At 61.6% G+C, this 16179-nt stretch overlaps 2 protein-coding genes across 6 annotated transcripts; both read left to right on the top strand.

Moving 5' to 3' along the window:
- Nucleotides 1-52: 52 nt before the first annotated feature.
- PAFAH1B2 (platelet activating factor acetylhydrolase 1b catalytic subunit 2) lies at nt 53-7320 on the top strand. Its single transcript, XM_059488202.1, has 6 exons — nt 53-128; nt 1211-1298; nt 1765-1854; nt 2681-2797; nt 3020-3142; nt 3692-7320. The coding sequence occupies exons 1-6, from the start codon at nt 97-99 to the stop codon at nt 3968-3970; spliced, it is 729 nt and encodes a 242-aa protein (XP_059344185.1). The 5' UTR covers nt 53-96; the 3' UTR covers nt 3971-7320.
- Nucleotides 7321-8569: 1249 nt separating this feature from the next.
- On the top strand, nt 8570-15703 carry SIDT2 (SID1 transmembrane family member 2). Of its 5 annotated transcripts, XM_059488222.1 has the most exons (28): nt 8570-9032; nt 9202-9323; nt 9570-9731; nt 9838-9883; nt 9974-10075; nt 10153-10236; nt 10380-10491; nt 10581-10646; nt 10749-10842; nt 10964-11019; nt 11266-11277; nt 11417-11488; nt 11576-11650; nt 11824-11886; nt 12405-12526; nt 12597-12670; nt 12762-12828; nt 12962-13035; nt 13155-13278; nt 13376-13493; nt 13567-13703; nt 13779-13887; nt 13964-14040; nt 14142-14188; nt 14472-14577; nt 14675-14785; nt 14868-14981; nt 15063-15703. In XM_059488222.1, exons 1-28 carry the CDS (start codon nt 8826-8828, stop codon nt 15123-15125), a joined length of 2616 nt encoding a protein of 871 aa, XP_059344205.1. In that variant the 5' UTR covers nt 8570-8825; the 3' UTR covers nt 15126-15703. The 5 variants fall into 5 exon arrangements, with proteins under 5 accessions (XP_059344205.1, XP_059344206.1, XP_059344207.1 ...); XM_059488223.1 differs by lacking the exon at nt 11266-11277; XM_059488224.1 differs by lacking the exon at nt 11824-11886 and having other exon boundaries at nt 10961-11019.
- The last annotated feature ends 476 nt before the right edge of the window (nt 15704-16179 follow it).

Below are 16179 nucleotides of genomic sequence, written 5' to 3'. Positions count from 1 at the left end.
GCGGGCGCGGGGCGGAAGCGGCGGCCGGGGCGCGCGCGGGGAAGCGGAAGCGGAAGCGGCGCAGGCGCGGGGCCGAGCGGAGGGGACGCGCCCGCCATGGAGTCGCGGGGGAAGGAGCCGCAGCCGCCGTGAGTGCGGGCGCACCGCGGGGCGGGGCGGCGCCGGTCCGCCAGCACCGCCGGGGAGCGGGACAGCGGGAGGCGGAAGGGGAGGGGGCTGCGGGGGGAACCCGCCCTGCTCAGCCCGGCCCGGCCCAGCCCGGCCCGGCCCGGCCCGGCCCGGCTCGGCCCGGCGCGGGGGGCTGCGAGCGGCGGCCGCGGGAGGCATCGTCCCGCTGCTCGTCCCGCTGTACATCCTCCGGGATGTGCGAGGATGATGAAGGGCTGGAGCATCTCTGTGATGGGGAGATGATGGGGAGCTGGGCCTGGTCAGCTTGGAGAAAGGAATCCCATCGATCCGCACAGATATCCCCAGGGAGCGCCGCAGGATGGCTCTCTCGTTAGTGATGCCCAGCAGCAGGACAGGGAGCAGGGGCCATAAACTAAAATACAAATTCCTCCTCAACGTGGGGAGGAACTTCTTTCCCTGGGGGGGTGGCAGAGCACTGGAATCCCTGGGGGGATGGCATCCCACATGCCCAGGGACATGGGGATCTCCCTCTCTGGACATTCCAATCCACCTGGATGCATTCCTGTGTCACCTGCTCCAGGTGGCCCCACCTTGGCAGGGGGCTGGACTGGATGATCTCCAGAGACCCCTCCCGATCTGTAATGGTTTGGGATTCTGGGATCAATGGGATCAATCCCACCACACTGCTCTGCTCCCAGAGCCAGATTATCCACCTGGACTGTGCAGCTCAGCAGCTGTAAGCTGGATCCCTGGGCGTTAATAGGGACTTATCCTGGGAGTCTCAGCCGTGGTTGTTGAGCTGTTAAAGCCTCGTGGCTCAGGTGTGGGGCTGCAGAGCATCCTTGAGCTGGGCTTTGTTCTCTGTGCTGGGGCATCCATCGGGGCCTGGCTCCAGGGGCATGTGTGCTGCAGAGTCGCTCTGGCATGGAGCAGCATCCGTGCTGCTGTTCCCAGCCAGCTGCCAGCAGGCACAGCGGCAGGAGCAGGCAGGAGTTGTGTGCGGCGGATTCCTGCAGCCCTTTGGCAGCCCTGCTGCTGTGGGAGCTGCTGGAGCAGTGGCTGTGAGCTGTTCTTCCCACAGGAACAGGATGGGCATGGGGGACTCCAACCCGGCAGCAGTCCCACACGCCGCCGAGGACATTCAGGGGGATGACAGGTGGATGTCGCAGGTAAGGCTGGCAGGGGGATCCTCCTTACTGGGGGGTGTTGGGCCAGGCCACACTGGGGACCCCGAGATCACAACAGCCTGGAACTGGCAGCTGTCACAGCTGTGTGTCCTTGGAGCATCTTTCTGATGAGGAGTGACTGCAGGAGCTGAGCTGGGTTACTCCTGAGAAGACTGTCAGGGGATCCCATCAATCCCCACAAAATCTCCAGAAGATGGGGCCTGACTGAGCTCGGTGATGCTCAGTGACAGGACAAGGAGCAATGGCCATGAACTAAACCACGCCAAGTTCCATCCAATGGGGTTGTGGAGCTGGGAGCAGTGTCCAGCAGCTCAGGGGTTAATGCCAGCAGGGCTGCTGGAGGCCATGGCAGGGGGGAGCTGGCAGGGCAGCTGTCCCTGTGCTGCAGCAGGGGTGGATGCCCTGGGGCAGTGTCACCTGGAGCTCACCTTGTCGCTCTCTTTGGCAGCACAATCGGTTTGTCCTGGACTGCAAGGACAAGGAGCCCGACGTGCTCTTCGTGGGGGACTCCATGGTGCAGTTGCTACAGCAGTACGAGGTAGGGATGGAGGGAGGGACAAAGGGAGGGAGGGAGGGAGGGAGGGTTGGAGCAATTGGAGCATCCCTCTCTAGCCCAGTGGCTGATCATGTGTAACACTGATGACTGTTCCCATTTTCACTGCTGTCTCCTGAGGCCCTCCTGCCCTGCTTCCTGAACTCCCCAGGGCCTGGACACTGCTTTACCTGGCTGCTTTTGCCTCCCTCTCTGAGGCCAGGACCGGCTGCCTGCATTTTGGCACACGTGCACAGCCCCTCAGCTCTCAGATCCCAGCCTCCTGAGGGCCATGGAGTTCCCTGGGGCTGTACCTGGCATGGCCAGCACACACTTAGCCTGTAGAATTCAGGGTGCCAGGGGCATTGTTCCACTGGTTCCTCCCTAAAATTATTGAGGGAAAGAAGAGTTCTCTTCTGCCGTGGTGGCAGCTGAGCAGCTTTGTTCTGCAAGAGCTACTTCCCTTTGTTCTAGATTTGTTACCTGGGGATGAGAAGGATTTAATCAGGTCATAGACTCCTTCTTCAAAGGCCCTGTGCTCAGGGACACTGTGATCTGCAATAGATCTGTGCTCTGGGGCTCTGATGAGTGCAGCAAATCACTGCTCCAGAGATCTTTCCTTCCTTTGTGCCAGGTCTGAGAGCTTGAACCTCAGCAGCTCCATCTCTTCTGACTCCACATAAAACCTGGTTCTTGTCCAGGTGCCCTTTGTGGAGAGAATTTTCAGAGCAGGGCTCGTGGCTGCCCTCAGTGACCTTGAGGAGCCCGTGTGGTGTCTCTGCCTCACAGGCAGGATGCTGCTCTGAAGCAGCACGTTGGTTTCTGCTTGCAGATCTGGCGAGAGCTCTTCTCACCGCTCCATGCACTGAACTTTGGGATTGGAGGAGACACCACGGGCCATGTTCTATGGAGACTGAAGAACGGTGAACTGGAGAACATTAAACCCAAGGTATGAGCTGCAGAGCTAGTGAGGGTGTCCAGGTGTGCAGTGAAGATCACCTGTGCCTTCCCTGAGGGCAGTGGGCAGTGCCAGCCCCAGGGCTGAGCTCTTGAGCCTGACTCTCCCTGCAGCCCTCTGTCCACAGATGATGTTTATGCAGGGATTTCAGGGTCATCACCCCTGTTACCACTTGGCTCTGGAAAAGCTGCAAACATCTTTCTCTCCTTGCAGGTCATTGTTGTTTGGGTTGGAACAAACAACCACGAAAACACAGCAGAAGAAGTGGCAGGGGGAATCGAGGCCATCGTGCGCCTGATAAACGCCCAGCAGCCACAGGCCAAAGTGATTGTGCTGGTACGTCCCTGCTCCCTGGGCTGTGCTCTGCCTTACTGGGAGTCACTGGGTGGTGCTGGGAGGGCACTCACCTGATCTGCCCTCTGCTGTGTGCCTCCCCTCGCTGGCTTGGCATTGCAGGAGCCCTCCTTTGGCCATTCCAGAGCTCATTCCCAGTAACTGTCCCATTTATTAATGTTAATGTTTCCCCTGTGAGGGGAAAATAGGTGCCCAAGTCCCAGCTGGCATTGGGAATCCTAGTTGGCTTCCTTGTCCTAAGGAACCTGCTGCCTGTCTTGCTGAGGAGCTGAAAGTGTATGGAAAGAGCACAAGCTGGTACATTTAAAAAATAAAAGAAAGCAGTTTCCCTGCCAGTTAGTGCTTGGAGCTCATTTGGCTCCTTCACTTGCATTTCACATTAGGCCTGAATGGACAAATTCCGATTGAAGGGATGATTTCCTCTTGTCACAGACATCCTAAACCTTGACAGGCAGCCCGAATTGGAAGGGCAAGCAGGGCTCCTGATGCCATCAGAGCATCAAAGCTCTTCTCTGCCTCCTCTCGTGCCAGGGCCTGCTACCTCGTGGAGAGAAGCCAAACCCGCTGCGGCAGAAGAACGCCAAGGTGAACCATCTGCTGAAAGCCTCTCTGCCCAAACTGCCCAACGTGCAGCTGCTGGACGTGGACGTGGGCTTCGTGCACTCGGATGGCACCATCTCCTACCACGACATGTTCGACTTCCTGCACCTGACGGGCGGGGGCTACGCCAAGGTCTGCAAGCCCCTCCACGAACTGATCATGCAGCTGCTGGAGGAGACCCCCGAGGAGAAACGAGCTGCCCTGGCCTGAGTCGCTGCTGTCAGCGTGGAGAGCATCATCCAGCCCATCAGATCAGTTCTGTCACTGGCACTACAGAATCCTTCTTTCTTAAAGCACTTTCCATTGTAGAATGTTACCGGATGTCCGTACCTAGTGTTTTGAGGGGGAAGGCTCGTGTTTAACTGGTCTTGTACATATGAGGGCCGGCTGGGTTGGTTTTATTGCAGGAGGAAATTAGCTGAAGAAGAGTTTTACTTTTAAACCATTCCTCATTTGAAACGAGAACAGGACTGTCTGTGCCCCTCTGTGCACAGAGTCTGTGCCCCTCTCATGTCTTGTTGCCCCGTGGTTGTCCTAGACCCCCTGTAGCCTGTCCGACAGCCCGCTCCTGGCTCACCGTTCCTGGCTGCAGCTCTGTGCTCTGTGTATTGGCCTGGGAACAAGAATCACATTCCACTTGCAAAAGCCAGAACAGATGCATTTTTCCAAACTCGGTTCCACCTTTTAGGCGGTTTGGGTTTTTTTTTGTTTGGGGTTTTTTTTTTTGTTTGTTTGTTGTTTGTTTGTTTTACTAGGGGGGGTTAAATCACACGTGTTGCTTTCTCACTCCTTTCTGAAGCAGCTTGAAACTGGAATTCAGAAATTCAAAGAAGCAAACAGTTACCTGAACTCGTGTAGCACTCCCCAGTGCTTGTCTTGTGCTCGTTTCCCCAGTCCTGCTAGCAGGGGCACCTTCCCTTCCTCCCACGCAGCCCTCCTGGGAATGCTCCCACTTGGGTGCTGCTGCTGGCCCCTGCTCCTGCTGCCTGTGATGTTGCTGGCTTTTAGCAGTTGCTCAGTGTAGGATTTTAATGATCCAGTAATTGGCAGTCACTTCCTCACTCCTCTGGAACTGACAGACATCCCTCTGAGGTGCCCGGGCTCTTTGCAGTTTTTTTCTATTTTTTTATTAAGTATGACTGTTACATCCTTTTTTTTTCTAAAGCAAACCCACATGAAGAGCCCCTGGCTGCAAGGCCTAAATCACTCTGAAGCTTTACAGATCCCAAGGTGTATATTTCCTTATCACTACTGGTTTACTTGTATAAACATTTTATTTGAGCAACTACGGCCTCTTAGAGTAAAAGTGGAGTTAAGGTGTAGCTTCTCCTGCTCCAGACACTGCTCCTCACCTTGAGCAAGGGAGCCAGAGGGGCAGATGCCCTCCTAAAGGGCTGTGGCTCAGTGGGGTTTTGGTTTGATATGTAGTTCAGAGGGCTGGTTGTAGCAAAACAACTTTTCATTTCAAACTGAGAGCTTCTCTTCCAGAAAGAAGCGGATTGGACCTGAGAGGCAGAGCCCTAGATGAATTATAACTTGCAAATAACCTATTTTAAACCAAATCTGTTCCTCCCTGCCTTACCTGCTGGAGCTGGAGCTCAGTGGTGCCACGCTGGATTTGTGCTTCCCGTGGGATGCCAGGCAGGTAATCGTGGGAGGAACAGAGAGCTTCACTCCGTGCTCCAAGGGAGGGTTCAGGTGTCAGGTGGCTTTGCTGAAGCCCATAGTAGTGTACATAGTCTGTCTGCCCTTTGCTGTGGCCAAGGGCTGGTGTGTAACTCTGACCTAGCGTTGAGGAATTCCCTAACGTCCCACCTCATCCCCCTCCTCCTGTAGGTTTGGTCATAGCAGGATTCCTGCCTGGATTGCATGCATAGTGTGTGTTTTGTTTCCAGTATATGTGATCTACACACAGATGAAGGAAAGGTGAAGCATTCCCCTGGCCAGGATCAGACACAGGGAGCTGCAGAGTGCCACGGGAGAGGAGGGATCACATCCTACCCCCATGATCCAGACCAGGGTGCTGCTCCCTGGAGCCCCACGGCCTTGCAGGGCAGGCTTTGAGAGAGCACTGCTCGTGCTTCCCATAAGCTTTGGCTGGAAATACTGGGGAAGGGCAAGTGGAAAATCAAAGGTTAAAAGTACAGTGCAGTGGAGAGTTCTGGGGAAGGGTTTATCCCATCCCCAGCCCCCTCAGGGAGCTGGGATAAAACCCTTCTTGCTCCCTGAGAGCTTTCCATCTCCAGGCTTGTGAGACAAGGCCGTGGGCTAGTTTAATCTCTGCATCCCTGCTCCCTTCCCTCCCTGCTGCTGCTGCTGCGTTTGGCTGAAGAGATGCTAACCAGGAATGTACTCTGCAGTAAAGCTCTGCCTGCTCAGCACCCTGTGCTCGCTGTGAGCCAGCCCCGTGGGCAGGGTGCCGAGTGGCCCGGGCAATTTGGCAGGCTGTGGCCTCACCAGGGAGGCTCTGCTGGCTCTGCTTAGGCTTGGCTTGCTGAGGTGCCATGCTCCGTGCTGGTTCAGTGCTCTCGGCTCTGCTTGTTGCTGCCTGGCAGGAAACTGCCCTGCTCACCTGAGAGGTGTGGTGGGCAAGAGGGGCCCTGCCTCTGCTCACCCCGTGCTGAAATCCGAGTGCCTCCCGTGAGAAAAATTCAGTTCCAGCGCTGGATGTCCCTCGGGACGGCGCTGGGCTGGAGTTGCGGCCTCCTCTGAGTGAGCGTGTCCAGTTTTGTGTTTATGCAGCAGAGAGGAAAACAAACAAAAGATGTGAAATGACAGAGTCTTGTGAGGTGCTGGGGTGGGTGAGGCAGGAGCAGGGAGGCCCCCATACCTCCCCTCGCTGCCCACCCGCTGCCCCCAGCCTTCCCCGGGACACAACCTTTGTGATTCTGCTTTGGCAAAAATGCATCAGCTGGTAGAAGTCACTGTTAGTGCATATTTCAATATAAATGTCAATGTTTCACCCACCGTGTCGCAGCCTGTGTGTGTGTGCGTGCGTGTGTGTGTGTGTGTGTGTGTGCCCAGCCGTCTCCTGCCCTCTCCTGGTCACTCCTGGAGCTCTCCACGGGGCCGGGCAGGCGCTGCCAAAGCTCCCTCTGGGAGTTGTGCTCAGCCAGATCCTTGCTCCTCGTTTAATTCCTGCTGGTTTTGGGGCTGTTTTTGTCTGTTTTTCCTCCTTTCCCCGTGCAGATCTGGGTGCTGCACCCACACCTGCGAGCACGGTGCTGCAGGTGAAGGGGACTGGTTTATTTTGGCCCTCGACAGGACATCGGCCTGTGTTGGATTCCCGAGAGATTGATCTCAAACGGCCCTGGAGCAGACAGGGAATGCACATCCCCACGCAGTCCCGCTCACAGCCATCCTGCAAGAGGCGACTCGAGTTCCACCAGGGCCGAGGAGTCGGCTGGAATTCTGCTTCTCTTCCCGCATGTCTGTCCCTGAGGTTGTCCCATCTGCCGCCAGCGCCACCACCTGCACCTGGAAACCATGGGCAGACTGTCCGAGCTGTGGGATCCTCAGGGACAGGAGGGCCCAGAGAAATAAAGTGCACAATAGCAGCAGAGCCTTGTCTCGTGGCGTTTGTCCCCTGGAGCAGAGCAGCGGTCCTGGATGTCAGAGCCAGCCCAGGAAGTGGCTCTGGGTGAGGTGACACAGGGCTGAGCCCCTTCGGAGGGGGATTTTAAATCAAAACCCCCAGCTGCAGGCAAATAAAATGTGATGGAAAAGTCACAGAGCTGTTGGAGAGAGGCTGGAAGCAGGAGGCTCAGCAACAGCTGGAATTGGGGGGTGTTTTGGGAGATTCACCAAAAATGCAGTGTGGCATGACTCCCGCTTCCCTCAAGCATGGGAAAACTCCCAAGCTACTTTGCATTATTCTGTCTCAGGTGGTGAAGGGTGCAACAAACGAGAGAGGCTGCAGGAACCCTGGTAGGAATCCAGAGAGCAGCAGGAGAAAGGGATGGGGCAGACCCAGCCCTTTCCTGACAGGATTCTTCCATGTCCTTATGGACTTTAGGGACAGAGAGGCAGGCAAGGGGTTTGGGTGGCTGTTTGGGGTGCTGCATGGCACCGGGGCTTCCCTTTTGGGGCAGGGGCTCCATATGGGGTCTCCTATGGAGCAGGGGCTATACAGGACAAGGCTGCCCTATAGCATTCTATATGGGGCAGGATGTGCCCTACACACCAGGGCTTTTTCTGTGGGGTTCCACAGGATCCCAAATGGAGCAAGGGCTCCCCTTTGGAGCCGGGGTCCTGTATGGCCATGGGGCTCCCCTATACAGCAGGGCTGCCCCTGTGTGGTCCCATATGGAGCAGGGCTCCCTTATGGGGTTTTATATGGGACGGGGGCTGGCCTGTAGGACAGGGCATCCCCTGTGTGGTTCCCTATGGAGCCGGGATTCTCCCGCGGGGTCGCGCACGGAGCTCGGTGCTCCGGGGCGGGGGTTCCCAGCCGGGCCGTTCCCCCGGGCTCGGGTCGGTTCCCCTGGTTCAGGCCGGTCCCCCGGGTTCGGCCCGGTCCCCCTAACTCGGGTCGTTCCCCCGGGCTCGGGCCAGTTCCCCCGTTTCGGGCCGGTCCCTCGAGCTCAGGCCGGTCCCCCCGGTTCGGGTCGGTTCCCCTGGTTCAGGCCGGTCGCCGGGGTTCGGGCCGGTCCCCCCATGCTCGGGCCGTTCCCCCGGTTCGGGCCGGTCCCCCCAGCTCGGGCCGGTCCCCAAAGCTCGGGCCGGTCCCCCCGCCCCGCCCGCCGCGTCACTTCCCCGGCCGGGCGCTCGGCGTGCGCCGGGGCTGACGTCACCGCCGGTCCGTGTTTACCGCGGTGCGGAACGGGAAGGGGAGAGGGGACCGGCACCGAGAGCGGCCCCGGAGCGGCTCCGCGCCCCGGCACAGCCCCGCACCGCGCCCGGCACCGCTCCGGCCCGGCCATGGCGCAGCGCGCCCGGGCGCGCCCCGGCTGAGCGCCCCGTCTGTCCGTCCGTCCGTCCGTCCGCCCTGTCCCGTCCCGACCCGTCCCTTCCGTGCCGTCCGTGCCGTCCCGCCCCGCGGACCTTGGCCGGGGATGCTGGCGGGATGTCGGGCGCCGCGGCGGCCGTGCTGGCCTGGGCGCTGCTGGCCGGGGCGCTGCTGCCCCCGCCGCCCGTCCGGCCCCAGCCCCTGCCCCACGGGGACCGCGAGGTGCACGAGAAGGAAGCGCAGTTCAACACCACCTACAGCGACTGGGTGCACGCCAACCTGCTCAACATCTACGCCTTCAACCACAGCGTCCGCAGGAACAGGGTGAGCCGGGGTGGTCGCGTCCCCCGCGGGCTGAGCGTGCCCGGGCCGGCTGCGGGGTGCGCCGGGCACGGCGGCCCTGCCACGGCGGCCGAGCAAAGTCCAGCCCTCGCTCCGAGCCGCCGCGGCCCGACCCGCCCGGCCAACGCCTCGGCTGCCCCTGTCCCTGCAGACCGAGGGCGTGCGGGTGTCCGTCAACGTCCTCTCGGACCAGAAGGACCAGCCCGTCCTCTTCGTGGTGAGGCAGAAGGAGGCGGTGGTCTCCTTCCAGGTGCCGCTCATCCTCCGGGGCCTGTGAGTACCAGGGTGCGGGCAGGGACTCCTCCTTCCCCGTGAAGGACTTCCCCAGGCTGGGATGCCCCACTTAGGAGTTCCCCAGGCTGGGATGCCCCATTCAGGATTTGCCAGGCTGGGATGTCCCATTCAGGAGTTCCCCAAGCTGGGATGCCCCATGCAGGAGTTCCCCAGGCTGGGATGTCCCACGCAGGGTCCCTGGGAGGGGTACACACCTGGGCACACACCTGGGCTCTCCCTGCCCAGGTACCAGCGGAAATACGCGTACCAGGAGGTGAGCCGCACGCTCTGCCAGCCGCAGACCAAGGCCGAGGTGGAGACCCAGCACTTTTACGTGGATGTCTCCACTCTTTCCCTCAACACCTCCTACCAGCTGCGGGTCACCCGCGTGGAGAACTTTGTGCTGCGGTGAGGGGAGCCCTGTGTCCCTGTCCCCTTCCCTGCCTGCTGCCTGTGGGGGCTGCTGGGGCTGTGGACCCCTCACCACCCATCACCTCTCCCGTGCTCTCTGCAGGACCAATGAAAGGTTCAGCTTCAATGCCACGGCCGCCCAGCCGCAGGTGAGGCAGCCAGCATGGCGTAGCACAGGGGGTCTGCACCCAGAGGGGAGCGTGGCCACCGTGGCACCAACGGGCCCTTTGTCCCCACAGTACTTCAAGTACGAGTTCCCCGAGGATGTGGACTCGGTGATCGTGAAGGTGACCTCAGCCATGGCCTTCCCCTGCTCCGTCATCTCCATCCAGGACATCCTGGTAGGTCTGGGCACTGGCTCTCCTCTCTGGCTGAGCCGTGGTGCCCAGAGGGGCTGACAGCTCCTCTGCCCCCACAGTGCCCCGTCTACGACCTGGACAACAACGTGGCCTTCATCGGGATGTACCAGACCATGACCAAGAAGGCGGCCATCACGGTGCAGGTGGGCACGGGGCTGTGCCACGGGGCTGGGCTGTGCCCAGGCCCTGCCTGCTGCTGCCAGAGCCCACAGAGGATGTCCCAGGGATAATCTCTGGCATGGGAGATGCCCTGCTGGGCTCTGCTGACCCCCATCTCTTGCTGCAGAAGAAGGATTTCCCCAGCCATAGCTTCTACGTGGTGGTGGTGGTGAAGACGGAGGACGAGGCGTGCGGGGGGGCTCTGCCCTACTACCCCCTCTCCATGAACTCCTCTCCAGGTTTGCAGTGGGGCTGCCACCGTGGGCTGTGTGTGGGGACAAGCTGGGGACAGGGCAGGGAGCTGAGCCCTGTCCCTGCCTTCTTCCAGATGAGCCCGTGGATCAGCACAACCGGCAGAAGATGCTGGAGGTGATGGTGTCACCTGCCATCACCTGTGAGTCTGGGAGGGGCTGGGGGGCTGGGGGTGCTCTGTGGGGACCCGTGGCAGGGCCCCCGAGGTGCCAGCCCCGCTGAGGGCCTGTCCTCCTCTGCACAGCCGAGGCCTACGTGCGCAGTGTGCTCTTCTGCCTCGGCATCTTCCTCTCCTTCTACATCCTCACGCTGCTCATCGCCTGCTGGGAGAGCTGCCGGTGAGTGCTGGCTGTCGCTGCCCCTCTGGGTGCTGAGCCCATGGGCATAGTCCTGCTGGGGACCCGGGGCCGTGTCCCCTGGCCCAGCAGTGTCACAGCTGACAGACACTTCCCTTAGCAGGCAGCACAAGAGGAAGGGGCTCCTGGCAGCCATGGATTCGCCCAGCCTGGACACAGGTGAGAGCTGGAGGCAGCAGCCAGCAGCATGGAGGGCTCTGCCTGGGGAGTTCCTCGTTGTTCTGCCCTCTTGAGCCTGTGGCAAAGCCTCTGCCTCTGCAGGAGTATCCCCCTGAGTCCCTGGGGGTAGATCCCAGTGTCAGGGGGACAGGGAGGTCCCTGCTGTGGGGCTGGCAGGGCTGTGCTGGGGCTGTGCATCTCACCAGGTCTATCTCTTTCTTCTCGTGGCTTTCCGGGGACTCCCAGCGTCACTCCTGGGTAGGTGCCAGCTCTGTCCTTGGCTCTGAGCTCGCTCCGTGCCAGGGCAGGGGTGGTGGGAGCTGCTGTGTGCCCAATGGCCTTGCAGCCCTGGGTCAGGGGTGCCACAGAGGGTGACAGGGACCCTCCTGTCCCGCAGGCCACTCCCGCAGCATCCCCGACTCCTTCCTGAACCACGGCCCCTACGACAGCTACGGTTACGGCTCCTTCGGTGAGTGCCACACTCTGTCCCCTGTCCCTCAGCCCTGCCCGTGGGCTGTGCCCAGCCTCTGCCTGTCCTTTGTCCTTGTCCTCGCAGGGAACGGCTCCTCCAGCAGCACCGAGGGCATCACGGACAGCCTGGGCTCAGCAGAAGTCTCCTACAGTTACGTGGGTGAGTGGTGTGCCCGCAGCCGCGCGGAGCCTCGTGCCCATCCTGGGTCTGTCCCCTCCATCTCTGGGAAGGGTCCTGGGGCTGCTGGCCCCTCCGTGCAGCCCCCAGCGGGGTTTCCATCTGTGGCACACCTCGGGGAGCTCTGCTTCAGTAACTCTGGCTTTCCTTTGAAGGGCAGGAGCAGTTCAAGCGGCGCACGCCCTCCGGCCCGGCGAGGCCACTGAGCATTCCCATGGGTAGATGCTGGTACCGGTCAGGGTCGGGCCAATCAGGGCGAAATCTGCCCAGCCCCAGGCTGTGCCCAGGGCACAGAACCCCCGCTCCCCTCCCTCAGAGCAAGGGCAGCACCCGAGGGGCTGCAGAGCAGGACATTGTCCCCTGGCCCTCAGTGTTTCCCAGCGTGGCAGAGCCCCGGGGAACAGACACAGGGCAATGCTTGCCTGTGTGGGCACTGCCACACCTGTCCCCAGGGCAGGGCTGTATGGAGCTGAAACCTGTCCCCAGTGTGAGTTGGCAGGGAGACAGCCCAGTGGTTAATTGGGGCTGATTGGGGTTCTGGGGGTGGGCACCAAGGCGGGCTGGCCCTGGGGCCCTGCTGGTGGCCCTGGGACCCTGCTGATGGCCCTGGGGCTCTGCTGGTGGCCCTGGGCCCTGCTGATGGTCCTGGGGCCCTGCTGGTGGCCCTGGGACCCTGCTGATGGCCCTGGGGCTCTGCTGGTGGCCCTGGGACCCTGCTGATGGCCCCGGCCCGCAGGGGAGCGGTCCCTGGAGAACGTGGCCAGCCGACCGCGCCTGGACTCGCTCAGCTCCGTGGAGGAGGATGACTACGACACGCTGGCCGACATCGACTATGACAAGAACGTCATCCGCACCAAGGTGCATGTTCCCCCCAGCCCCAGCGTGTCCCCGCTGGCCAGGCAGGCCCCTGACCCTCCTCTCCTTCCAGCAATACCTGTGCGTGGCCGACCTGGCGCGCAAGGACAAGCGGGTGCTGCGGAAGAAGTACCAGATTTATTTCTGGTGAGTGGGACCCGTGGGGAGGGGGGCACTCAGCAGTGTCCCAGGCTGGGGTGCACAGCAGGGACCCCCTGACAGCCCCACCCTCTCCCAGGAACATCGCCACCATCGCTGTCTTCTACGCCCTGCCCGTCATCCAGCTTGTCATCACCTACCAGACGGTGAGTGTGCCCGGGGCAGCGGGGAGGGGCTCCTCACTGGGAGTTCTGGGGCTGCAGTCCCAAACCGTGCTCTGAGCATGATGGGGACGTCCCTGGGAGCCCCCTGTGTCCCTCACCCTGCCCGTGCCCACAGGTGGTGAATGTCACTGGCAACCAGGACATCTGCTACTACAACTTCTTGTGTGCCCACCCGCTGGGGAACCTCAGGTGTGCTGAGGGGATGGTGGAGGGTGGCTGGGGGTCCCCTGTGCCCTGGGCTGGGCTGCAGCGGGACCCCGGGGAGGGACGGGGATCACAGCGCCCACGCTGGGACCGGCTCCTCGCAGCGCCTTCAACAACATCCTCAGCAACCTGGGCTACGTGCTGCTGGGTCTGCTCTTCCTGCTGATCATCCTGCAGCGCGAGATCAACTACAACCGCGCGCTGCTGCGCAACGACGCCCACGCCCTGGTGAGGGACGGGGCTGCTGGGGGGGCTCGGGCCGCCTGGGGGGGCTCAGCCTCCCGGGACCCCCCGCTTCCCTCCCTGCCCCTCCTCTGCCCCGCAGGAGTGTGGCATCCCCAAGCACTTTGGGCTCTTCTATGCCATGGGCACCGCCCTCATGATGGAGGGGCTGCTCAGCGCCTGCTACCACGTCTGCCCCAACTACACCAACTTCCAGTTTGGTGAGTGCTCCCCCGGTCCCTCCCCCCCCACAGCGGGGCCACCCAGGCCCCTCTCACCGCTGTGCCCCCCCAGACACCTCCTTCATGTACATGATCGCGGGGCTCTGCATGCTGAAGCTCTACCAGAAGCGTCACCCGGACATCAACGCCAGCGCCTACAGCGCCTACGCCTGCCTGGCCCTCGTCATCTTCTTCTCTGTGGTGGGCGTGGTGAGTGTGGTGGGCACTGAGGGAGGGGGTTGGCTGTCCCCAGGGCTCACTGCCAGCTCCCTGCTCGCCCTGCAGGTCTTTGGGAAGGGGAACACGGCCTTCTGGATCGTCTTCTCCGTCATCCACATCGTGGCCACGCTGCTGCTGAGCACCCAGCTGTACTACATGGGGCGCTGGAAGCTGGGTGAGGGGGGCACCGCGAGCGAGGTGGGAGGGGACAGTGTGGTGGCCCCCCTGTGTCACGTCCCCTGTCCCCACAGACTCGGGCATCCTGCGCAGGATCCTGCACGTGCTGTACACGGACTGCGTGCGGCAGTGCAGCGGGCCCATGTACGTGGTGAGTGCTGGCACGGGGCCCCAGGCTCTGCAGAGACCCTCCCTGGCAGCCCCCCCAGAGCTGCTGCCTGCTGCCCCTCACAGCCCCCTCCTCTTCTGCAGGACCGAATGGTGCTCCTGGTCATGGGGAACATCATCAACTGGTCGCTGTGAGTGCAGAGCTGGGCACGTGGCAGATCCCACCCTGCTTCTCCCCATCCCTGCTGCCCCCACCCCTCTCCTGTGGCTCTGCTGTCCTTCCATGGAGCTGGGCTGGGGACTGGCAGCTCATGGCAGCTGTGAGCCCAGCATGACAGGTCCCCCTGCAGCTGTGGCACCCCAGAGTCCCCACGTGCTGCCTGATCTCCTGGGGGCTGCAGACATGCTTTGGGGACAGTGGGCATGGCAGGGGCACCCCCAGGCTGACCCCAGTGCCTGTCCCTGCCTCCCCAGCGCTGCCTACGGCCTCATTGTCCGCCCCAATGATTTTGCTTCCTACCTGCTGGCCATCGGCATCTGCAACCTCCTCCTCTACTTCGCCTTCTACATTATCATGAAGGTGGGAGTTGAGCCTTTGGCCCCCACGGGCTGGGCAGGGCAGGGGTGGGCACCGCTGCCAGCCCCTGTCCACACGGTGACCCCGGCCTCTCCCGCAGCTCCGCAGTGGCGAGCGCATCAAGCTCATCCCCCTGCTCTGCATCATCAGCACCTCCGTGGTCTGGGGCTTCGCCCTCTTCTTCTTCTTCCAGGGGCTCAGCACCTGGCAGGTGAGCAGGAGGGTGGCACGGGCAGCGGGGCGGGCAGGGTGGCCGTGGGCAGGCACAGTGACGCTGGCCCTGTGCCCGGCAGAAAACACCAGCTGAATCCCGGGAGCACAACCGTGACTGCATCCTGCTCGACTTCTTTGACGACCACGACATCTGGCATTTCCTCTCCTCCATCGCCATGTTCGGCTCCTTCCTGGTAGGTGCTGGTTCCATTGGCACGGCAGCCGCTGTCCCCAGGTCCCCAGCGCCCCGCTCCCCTCACTGCCCTGCCCCACAGGTGCTGCTGACGCTGGACGATGACCTGGATTGTGTCCAGCGGGACAAGATCTACGTCTTTTAGGAGCCTGCAGCCACCCGCTGCCCTGGGACCGTGCCAAACGCCCGGCTGCAGCCCCGGGAGGGGCACCCGCCCCTGGGGAGGGATGTCTGCGCTGCAGGTCTTGCCAGCCACTCTGTCCCCCTCCCCACACAGCCCTGGGGTCCTGGTTTGCCTCCTCCCCGTCAGCCGGGTCCCTCCAGGCACTTTGTGCCCATCCCTGGGCCCGTCACAGCCAAAAATGGGGCTGGGGGGCCACCAGAGCATCCGTCCTCTGTGGCAAGTGACACTGGAAAAGTGCTGCTGCTGCTGCTCCGTGTCCGTGTGCCCGTGGGCACAGGGGAGGATTGGGGCGAGCGCCGTGCCAGCAGCCCCGTGGCCCCCCGAGCTCGTGGGTGTGGGTCTCTCTTCAGTGCCTGAGTCGAGTGGGTGGGATGGGGGGTGCGTGGGGCCAGCACGGTGGTGGCAGTGGCCCGAGAGGCCCCACTCGTGTCTCCTCCAGGAGGGGTGGCCGCAGTGGGTCCCGTCTGTCCCCACCGAGGTGCCGCGCTCCCCGCGGGGATCTGCTGGGAAGGGACTCGCATTAAAGTGTCTGCACTTTGCCCCTGCCTCTGCTGCCTGCCAGGGGTTTTGGGAGGGGGGAGATGCTGCAGGGGCTGGGAAATGCTGCCCTGGAGAGGGCATGTGGGTAGGGTGGGGTTATCCAAGTAGCTAAAGTTAAAAAGCAACTGAGCTGTCACAAGCCCAAGATGCCAATAAGGCCTCCACATCAAAGATCTTCGAACAGCGATCAATTGAACTCCACAAAAGCCAGGGCCCAAACTGGGATTGGATACCCCACTATGCCTGGCCCTAAATCTTGATGTTTACCCCTGCTAAAGTATCTGCCTGAGAACTACGAGCACCAAGGCTTAAAACTCTAAGGACTTGGCGGTGCCCCAAATCCACTGTAATTGATGATCCATGATATACCTGACCATTCCTTGCCAAAACAGCCTACATACCTCCCCTGGCCTGTGTGTTACGGGGGCACTGCCAGTCCCACGGGTGGGTAAGGGATGCCCAGGGGCTGGGGCAT

The sequence above is a fragment of the Ammospiza nelsoni genome, chromosome 24 (assembly GCF_027579445.1).
Source record: "Ammospiza nelsoni isolate bAmmNel1 chromosome 24, bAmmNel1.pri, whole genome shotgun sequence".
Taxonomy (NCBI): Eukaryota; Metazoa; Chordata; class Aves; order Passeriformes; family Passerellidae; genus Ammospiza; species Ammospiza nelsoni.
This window is presented reverse-complemented; position numbering and strand designations above follow the sequence as displayed.

Coding starts and splice junctions, on each gene's coding strand:
- SIDT2 (XM_059488222.1), top strand. CDS start 8,826: ATGTCGGGCGCCGCGGCGGCCGTGCTGGCCTGGGCGCTGCTGGCCGGG. Junction 10,647..10,748: donor GGTGTCACCTGCCATCACCT/GTGAGTCTGGGA, acceptor TCCTCTGCACAG/CCGAGGCCTACGTGCGCAGT. Junction 13,279..13,375: donor GCAACGACGCCCACGCCCTG/GTGAGGGACGGG, acceptor TCTGCCCCGCAG/GAGTGTGGCATCCCCAAGCA.
- PAFAH1B2 (XM_059488202.1), top strand. CDS start 97: ATGGAGTCGCGGGGGAAGGAGCCGCAGCCGCC. Junction 129..1,210: donor GGGAAGGAGCCGCAGCCGCC/GTGAGTGCGGGC, acceptor TTCTTCCCACAG/GAACAGGATGGGCATGGGGG. Junction 3,143..3,691: donor AGGCCAAAGTGATTGTGCTG/GTACGTCCCTGC, acceptor CTCTCGTGCCAG/GGCCTGCTACCTCGTGGAGA.